Consider the following 9,336-nt stretch of genomic DNA (forward strand, 5'->3'; position numbering starts at 1 on the left):
TTAGGTCCAAGTGGCCTATTAGATTGTGTTTCCTTTTTCCTTGTACCCCAAGTCTTGTGTAATATATATACACCCCTCTTGGGCTATGAAATAGAGACAAGTTGCATCCATAACAAGAAGCACAATAAAATCACATTCTACAGAACTGCTTTAGAATGAGGCCATGCTTAGATATTGGTAATAGAAATCATCTGCATCAATCAATTATAGCGATCCTTTCACCAACAAATTATGTACAAACCCACCTGTTTTTCAACCTTGCTAATAATCTCCTCATTTGGCAATGGCATGTACGGATCACCTGGAGTTAGCACAGCTCTGCAAATAAAGCAAACACGCAAGGTGAATTTATTTGCAGAAAGATAAGCCGGTCCAATGCATGAATTTTAGAAGTTATACTGCACAAATCACCAAGTAAACTGCCCAGATTATGTAAACATAAATCAGAGTTTCAAAACGTCAAACAGTTAACTTTGTTAAGAGTGCTGGATGGTAGCCTTACTGGATCAGGGAACCTTGTCCTTCAATGTAGTAGTCAGCAGGAGATGACAGTGCAAGGTCTGAAAAACAGGAGAAGTCTGCATCTGGAGTATAGAGTAGATTATCCAAGCCAATTGCTTTTTGGAGTTGTCTAAATCAAAGATAAGAAAAGCATCACTCGGCAAGGGATTTGCTTTTGCACAAGCATATTTTAGCAGAGATAAATGTACTCTTCCTGAAAACATCAGGGATGTGCCAGAAAATATTAATTGGTCTAATATAAATTAAAAACAAAGAAGTAACAAAGAGCCCCAGGGTTGGAATTACCTTGATTTCTCCAAGTCTTGGACTTCAGTAACCCATCCATTGTAGCGAAGCTGAACAGTGACTACAGGAACACCATCTAACTTGTATATATTGTCAAACATATCCCATTCCCTCCATTCTGATGGTAGTAGTCTTTTGATCCCTGGGACATCACAAGCTGCACCCAACAAAAGGTGAAACATCAATTTATGCTTGAATGGTTGGGAGTCAATCAACAAAAGAAATGCTGAGAAGAAAAATAACCTGCAACATATGCATCTGCTTTGATTATCTCGCTACTTGTAGCCTACAATGCCCAGATGTAGCAACATGTTAGTGAGACTACTAACAGAAGTTCCGGAACAATGCATAAATACCTTGTATGATCTAGCAGTAATCTTGCTACGTAGACGAAAAAGCTAACCTTAGAGATGAGAAGGCCTTTCACATAGGTCTCTCCATCAGGTGACTTATCGTAGAGAACCTCTCGGCATCCCCACCTCAAGTGAAACCTGAAGGATTTTGTTATAATATAAAAAGAAATGGTGGCACTGCAATATTTATTACATAGACAATTGAAGAGTATTATTGGTCTCGTTAACATACCTACCACCCCTGTCTGTTATGTACTTCTTTATTGGGCCACTTAAGTAAACATCAGGTGAGCCCTTTAGCATGCGCAACAAAGATGCCTCTGTCTTTGTGGCAAACAGGGTGAAAATAGTAAGCATGCATCGAGCACTGATATTATCACAGTCGATGAAACCAAGAGCATAAGCAACAGGATCCCACATTCTTGTGATGCTCTCTCGAGTACCACCTCTAGACATGAACCAATCAGTGAAACTTACCTGAAAAAGTGTATATAGAACTCTATATTTAGATTTAGGAATCAGCTACAACTGAGTTACGCTGGGGAAAAACTTAAAAGGAATTGTTCTGAAGTCCCATAGACTCATGCTAGACTAAACAGTTTGCAAGGAGGATGAAATAAAAGCAAGTGCACAAGGAACCCACTATCCGAATTTAAAATATATAGCATATATGCACAGTGCTAATGACACTGACAAAAAGAAGAGGAATTCTTACATCATCCAAGTCCCGTACTTGTTGCAATGCACCGTCTGGATCAACAAGAGCTCGAACAACTGGGCTTAGGGCAAGAGCAACTGCATTCCTTGCCTTATCATAAACCTGCAACACAATTTAAATATATACAATTAAACCATCTGACAAAGCAATATGCAGCAAACTAAAGCGACGGGCAAAGTTGACCAGACTTCCAGTGCTTATTTTGCGCTCACGCTTATAGAATCTTTCACTTGTTACAAGTTCAGACAGAAAATTCAGATCTCAATAAACCTGAAGATAGGGTGGTCATGAATTAGGTATATACTATTTAAGGTATTTGCACAAATAGGCAGTTGTGAGGACTTTGCAATGCTTTGATTATCCATAAGACAGAAGAATAACAGAACACACAAATTGTACTCCTTCTGTAACTTAATAGAAGACGTTTTTGACACTGGCATAGTGTCAAAAAACGTCTTATATTATGTTACGGAGGGAGTAACAAACTGTACTGTATCTGAAATTAGCATGAGCTGCAAGCTATTTATTTTCAAAGGGAATAGCTTGCTGCAGTTAACAGAGTGATCAACTGTAACTGCTTTCAAGAAATATTTGCCCATAGTTCGGCTGATTGCATTGTGACCTAATGAAAAGGGAGTGCTGAGGTGCCCGATTACTACTTTCACAAAATTGTGGCATGGGCTGAAAAGATATGCTTTCAGATGAACTTCAGAAGATGTTCAGAGGGAATAACATACAAAACTACAGTTAAGTTGCAGATTCAAATAGAGAGATACTGCAAGAATCATGGGCATGATATTAATAAAGTGCAAGGCAAAAATGTTACAATAAGTTGCAATGTGTAATTACAAACTGTAAGAGAAACAAATTGCAAAGCCAAATTACTTCATATGATTTTATTGTTCTGTGTGGTAGTAGCAAATGAAATTCTGAACTGATTACCTTGAGTTGATTGGTTCTTAGAAATGCTTGGATACCATGTAATGGAGCGCCCACAGGGAACCGAAAATCAAGTTCTACACAGAAAAGCGAGCGCTATGAAAACCTCCAAAAATTAAGTAAATGTGAATATGCATAGCAAATATGAGTTCAGCTGGTTTGGCCAATAAAGTACACAATATGGCACAAAGCTAGAAAAACATACAGCATTTGCATTTAACTTCAACTATACTACAACAAATTGGAACATTATAGTTTTCAATTATATTACAAAAACTCGAAAGTAATCAAGAATGAGTTTAACATTACAGCCTAAGACCATGTTTCCTCCTACGATAGTTAGGTACTTCAGTATATGATAAATGAACTTACCACCAACAATGCCCCCTTTATTTACAAAAGTATGGGTATGTTCCTTGACTAGTAGATTATTATCAGCCCCAACCTGAAATACAAAATATCAAATTTCACCAACAATTAATACTGTTAAGTGAGGACAATATTGCACATGTACCAATCACACAGCCGCACAACAAAATTTACATGCTTCATACAGACAAAAGGATTCTCCATGCGATAGGCTAAATTTATTCAACTCTGAAGTATACAAACCCAATTCCAAACTTTTCAGGTTATAATATCTCAATCATGTCCATAGCTGCTTTTTTTGGCAAGGAATCTCCATAGCTACTCAAGGTAGTCAATAGTAAAAACACACTCCACACTGGTTGTTTCTCCAACAATCCAAGAGTAAAAAAACAGTACCTTCTTCATGAGGCGGAAAAGATTGCTGTAACAACCAAAGAAGACATGCAGCCCCATCTCGATATGGTTCCCTTGCTTGTCGACAAAAGAACCAACCTTGCCGCCAATAAAAGTTCGGGAGTCATACAGATCAACCTGCAAAAGTCAAGACACCAATTTTTGGCAGTGTTACAATGACACAGCTTTTCCTGGAGGAACACGATTTCGCATTGCTGAAGGCAGCAAATCAGCAAACCTCATGTCCCTGGTCCAAGAGCTCTACTGCGGTGGACATGCCGGCGAGGCCGGCACCTATGATGGCGACCTTGAGCTTCGGGCCCCTGTAGTGCTCAGGCTCCGGTGGGAACAGTCCTTTCGGTGCTGCGGCAGACAGAAAAGGCAAAATACGCAAATCAAGATTTCTTCCAGTCTGGCACTAGGGTAAGGTTGTTGAGAACCAAAATGGGACCAACTAAAAACACATGGTCTGCATACAACTGATCCATGAATTCAGCAATATAGGATTAGCTAATACCCGATTGCAGCCACAACTCTGACCAAATTAGGCTGTGTAAAAGCTCATAACGATTTAATTAACTCATTCCTCGGCTACACCAGTTCTCCAATAAGTTCCTTAGTGGATATGGCACTCCGGGTCAAAGCTATTGAACCCAAGAGGAACTAACGACATACAGAAGGAATTCAAATATTTAGGTGCCAGACAAGTCCCAATTCTCGATTCCATCCACAACTCCGCCCAAAAATTACGGTGCTGTGGGGACTCACTGATTTGGCAGTATGAATTTAAAGGGGAGTACACCACTGGATCATTATATAGCATCATCTACTTTAGAGGGATCTAGCCTATCTTTATTCCCTCTATTTGGTCCATTGTTGTTCCTCCGAGGGTTCAAATCTTCATGTGGCTCCTCTCCCACAACAAACATATGACTAACAATAATCTTAGCAAGAGAGGGATTGAAAAACCTCCAGAATGTGTTCTTTGTGCATAGCAAGAATCTATTAAGCATTTATTTTTTTGATTGTACTGTGGTAAAACAGATTTGGAGGTACATTTCCAGTTTCTTTTCTTGTGAATTACTAACATAAGGACCATATCACCCTGAACTCTGTTTGTGTCTGTGTATTATGGAGCATATGGAAATATAGAAATTCCCATGTCTTTGATAATGCTCTATGGATCGACATGAAACAGATATGGTGGCTTATTCTGGTGAAGACAAAAAATTGGATGATTCTTGTCAAGGAGGGGCCTCTGTTGAATATGGAGGACTTTGCTCAGATGATCTCTTTTATCCTCAAGGCCCCCTTCCAGCTGACAGTGGAAGTAAGATATGCTGACAGAAACACTGAGGGTGTTTTCAGTCAAGCACTACTTACCAAACTATCACTGGGAGGTGCCTCTCGGATAGATGAAGTTATCTCGGCACCAGCACCACCTCCAAGGAGACCTGGACTCAGCTCGATCACCCCTCTGGAGCTGCCCCTTTCCCCGATCCAGTCACTAAGGAAATTCAGAGCCCCTGCCCTCCTGATGGTCCAAAAAACTTTACTGCGCTCAAAGTTCACAAGGATGAACTAATTCGCCTTATCTGTGCCATTCCGATACCAAAACAGGGATTAGATACTCAAAGAGACGTCCTCACCGTTGATGGCCATGTCGGAGACCTTTCTGTCGAGCGAGCATCGAACCACACCGCCGGCCGCCGCGCGCTGGCAGGACGGCCCGCGGCGCCGGCCGACTACGAGGGCCGAGACTAGCGTGCACGACGTGGCGGCCATGGCCGTGGCCTCGTCGACGCAAAAGCAGTACAAAACACGAGGAGCAGTGAGGGACGAAGCCGGGAAGATGGAGCCACTGGGCGAGGAATAGTATAAATTGTGTGAGCGCGGAGAGGAGGAACCGATGAAGATGGGAAGGGAAAGCACAAATTTGTTTGGAAGGCGAAGATGCCGTCGAGTTGGGGATTTGTCGTGTGGCCACAGCCTCGTGCACGTGCCACCATCATCCACCGGTGCGGTTTGAGTGGATTATTGTTTGCCGATCCAAAAGTGATGCTTATTCAGAACATCTTCAACAGCCGCGCTATGTACGCGCTGGGTTGAAAAAGTAGTGCTTTTAACACCCGTTATTATTCCGGACGCTCCAGCGGACGCATAAAAATCGCGTGCGGCATATGTTCAGCGCGCGGGCGAAAACGCCATCGCGCGCCGCTTATTTGCTGCGCCCGCTCCCGCGCGCTATACTCTCGAGCGCTCCAGCGCAACTCCACCTACCCATCCAGCCGCGCCGCCGCCGCCGCCGCGTCATCCCATTTTTCTGGCGACCGTTCCGGCGCTTCCCCGGTCTCTTCCCGCGGGCCGCGACTTCCTCCCTCTTTCTCTAGTCAGCGCCGCCCGTCGTGCGCAGCAGTCCTACGACGAACAGCGCCTGGCCACCCACCGCCGCTTGGCGCCCGCAAGGTGTTTGACAAAAGGCCCGCAAGGTATGTATTGCTTCCAACTTGCACATTTTTACATGAAATTTGGTGCATGTTGTTTATAGCCTAGTTTTGAATATTTTAGATGAGTTCGTCATATGATTCTTAAGAAGAATTTGATATGGAAGAGGAGGAGGATCTTGCAATGATCCTAGTTATGCACATCAATAAAAAACCGAAGCACGGTGGTCCGGTTATGGGCCGGCAGAAAATTTGGAGGGATATGATTGATGCCCACAACAGATTGATGAGGCACTATTTTATGAAGAATCCCGCATACACCGAGTCGTACTTTCGTCGTCGGTTTAGGATGAGCACCGAGTTGTTCAGGCGCATTGCAGAGAAACTAGCGAGCCATGACCGGGTTTTTTCAGCAGAGGAGGAATGCCGCCGGAGAGCTCGGGCATAGCACCTTTCAGAAGGTGACAGACGCTTTGCGTATGTTGGCATATGGTATCCCCGCTGATCTAGTTGATGATCACTTGGCCATGGGTGAGAGCCAAGCCATCATGTGTGTCAAGCGCTTCGCAGTCGGAATTGTGCAAGTGTTTGGCCCGGAGTACTTGAGAACTCCCAATGCTGAAGACGTAGCAAGGCTATTAGTGATGAACAAGGCTCGAGGGTTCCCATGTATGTTTGGCTCAATAGATTGCATGCATTGGAGTTGGAAGAATTGTCCAAAGGCATGGCATGGCCAATTCCATGGACAAAAAAAAGGGTTCCACTATAATCCTTGAAGCGGTGGCCGATCAAGAGACTTGGATTTGGCATGCTTTTTTGGAATGCCTGGATCTTTGAATGACATCAACGTTGTCAACCGGTCACCACTAATGAGTAAGATTGCAAATGGTGAACTGCCACCGGTGCAGTTTGTAACTAATGGTCGTACATACAACTATGGCTACTATCTTGCGGATGGCATCTACCCAAAGTGGCAAACATTTGTGAAGCCGTTGAAAAAACCGAAAGGTAAGAAATGTCTTGATTTCCACAATGTTCGGCGGCTAGAAAAGATGTGGAGAGAGCTTTTTGGATTTTGCAAGCCCAATTTGCTATTGTGAGAGAGCCGTGCTATACACACGACAAATTCAGACGACTCATGCACGATAAACTAAATCCAGCCGGACATGCGTGCATGCATCGGGACATCTGCCGCTCGATTTCCTTGTCGTGCATACATCGGCCACAAGGATCGTGCATGAATCAGTTTCGATTGTGAGAGGACCAGCTAGATTTGGGGATCAAAAGATGCTTTGGTACATAATGCACGCTTGTGTGATCATGCACAACATGATCATCGACAATGAGTGTGGCCAAGATATAGACTACTCTCACTATGAGCTCTTGGGACATCCCGTATGAGTGCGGCGGAGGGCCTAAAGGGTGGCCCGTTTTGTTGCCTCCTATCATTCCATTCGACGTCCGACAGTGCATAGTGAACTAAAAAAGGATCTCATTGAGGAGTGGTGGGCTTGAAATGACCGCCAAAGAGTATCATGATTTGTGTGTTTGATGTTGTATTGTTGAACTATTTGTTGTATTTCATGAAAGATACTATTTGTTTGAATTGTAATAATAGATTAAACTATTTATTTTAAACTTGGTTGAATGATGTTTGCGATTTAAATTATATTCCATGTGTTTGTTTTGTGGATGTGTTGTGTCCAAAATGCATCAAATGTATGCATCGGCTGCTCGCGCGCGCTCATTTTAGCGCGGCTGCTGGAGCCAGCGTTGTGCGCTGTGCCAAACCTGACGATGGGCGCGTCACAAACCAGATTTTAGCGCCCCGCGCGTTGGGCGGTTGTTGGAGATGCTCTTAGATACATTACAACCCGCACTATTCCAGCCCTCTCATGTCGCTTGCTTTTTGAGCCGTTAGATATACGGAAATGAGCATTTCTGGCTGTTGGATGGCCTTCCAATTCCGCATGGACCGCTCCCCACGTCATGGGTTGCTGCTCCGGTAACAATATCGAGCAACTGTTATTTAATTGGGCCTAACGGGCTAACCCCCAAGCCCTCTCGTGTGAGCCCATGTGCGGGCCGATGTGTTGTGTTGGGCGGACGGACAGGGCCGGGGTGGCTCTCATGGAGATCGCCCATGCGGTCCAATGGATGGAAGCGACATGATCACCTTGCCGTGCAATGCTATTGGTGGCGGGGGCTAGCAAACTGTTGGCTGTCGATTGGAATCCTTGCCGCCGATTAAGGCCATTAATGGCAATCGATGTGCGCAATTTGCCGTCGGCCAATAACAACATTTCAGTTACCATGCCGATTCATGACCCTCCTTTATTCCTCGCCATCTGTGTAATCTCCATAGTCCGGTTCCTTCTTCCCCACTCCTCCTACCCTTCCTTCGGGAACATCTTCTCTGGCAGTCATGGTTGTCGCATAAGTCTCTATTTTGTCTTCCCCGTTGTGAAGTTTTTCCTCCTCTTCCCCCAATTCTTCATCGAATTTTAGAATTTATTTCCATTTATAATGTTCTCTCTAATCCCGGATGAATGCATGCTCAGTTGGGTTCGAAGGTGATGTACTACTTTCAACCATAATGTTTTGTTTCCTGAAAGTATTAGTATTATGTTTGAATCCGCACTTCTTCCAATTAATCAAAGTGCAACTGGTTATTGTGTCAGATTATTTTGGTAAAAATGCAGTAAACATGCAATTGTCGTTGTCTAATTATACACTATCCCTGTTCCTCACTTGCTGCTCTGCTCCAGTATTATTTGACAAAGTGCAGAGTGTCCAGCGGTTATGTGATACTTATATACATTTGTCTATTTGTGTGACGCCCGGTTAATTAGGCTACAGTAATCCCACATTAACGATGTCACGTCACCTTAGTTACTGTTGATATTCTCGCGTTAGTTCGAAACAGATTCAAAATTCAAATTCAAATTAAAGTTAAAACAATTAAAGTTTTCAAAAGTCAAAACTAAAATGTTCGATGTGTTGAAAATATTTCCTAACTATTTGTCATGAAGAAACCACGTTTCTATATAAGGCCTATATGTTTAAAATGAGCAAAAACGGAAAGAAATACAAATAAAAAGTGAAAGAAAAACAAAACAGAAACAAAAAAAATGGGAAACCCCCAGAGCGCCCCGGACCGGCCCAACTACCGGTCGGCCAGCCCAGTTGGCCCAACCGCCCCCCTCACCCCCTTTTATCCTCCCAAACCCTAACCTCCCTCGCCCCACTCCCCACTTCCTCGATCCCCATCTCTCCCCTTGATTTCGTCCATCTCGCGACGCGCGTGCGTGCG

At 43.6% G+C, this 9,336-nt stretch overlaps 1 protein-coding gene across 2 annotated transcripts in view; it reads right to left on the bottom strand.

The window, feature by feature from the left end:
- LOC123044758 (zeta-carotene desaturase, chloroplastic/chromoplastic) overlaps positions 1-5,545 on the bottom strand; it is a 7,028-nt gene extending 1,483 nt beyond the window's left edge. The window contains exons 1-12 of one of the 2 annotated variants that reach the window (XM_044467646.1): positions 5,229-5,545; positions 3,818-3,942; positions 3,583-3,717; positions 3,190-3,262; positions 2,821-2,894; positions 1,876-1,980; positions 1,393-1,637; positions 1,211-1,298; positions 1,051-1,093; positions 808-964; positions 503-631; positions 246-318 (exon numbers count right to left, since the gene is read on the bottom strand). In XM_044467646.1, coding sequence (XP_044323581.1) covers positions 246-318; positions 503-631; positions 808-964; positions 1,051-1,093; positions 1,211-1,298; positions 1,393-1,637; positions 1,876-1,980; positions 2,821-2,894; positions 3,190-3,262; positions 3,583-3,717; positions 3,818-3,942; positions 5,229-5,364 — 1,383 coding nt within the window. In that variant the 5' untranslated portion in view covers positions 5,365-5,545. The remainder of the gene's footprint in view (positions 1-245; positions 319-502; positions 632-807; positions 965-1,050; positions 1,094-1,210; positions 1,299-1,392; positions 1,638-1,875; positions 1,981-2,820; positions 2,895-3,189; positions 3,263-3,582; positions 3,718-3,817; positions 3,943-5,228) is intronic. The other variant, XM_044467644.1, reaches the window with a different exon arrangement.
- Positions 5,546-9,336: the final 3,791 nt, after the last annotated feature.

Source organism: Triticum aestivum, chromosome 2B (assembly GCF_018294505.1).
Source record: "Triticum aestivum cultivar Chinese Spring chromosome 2B, IWGSC CS RefSeq v2.1, whole genome shotgun sequence".
Taxonomy (NCBI): Eukaryota; Viridiplantae; Streptophyta; class Magnoliopsida; order Poales; family Poaceae; genus Triticum; species Triticum aestivum.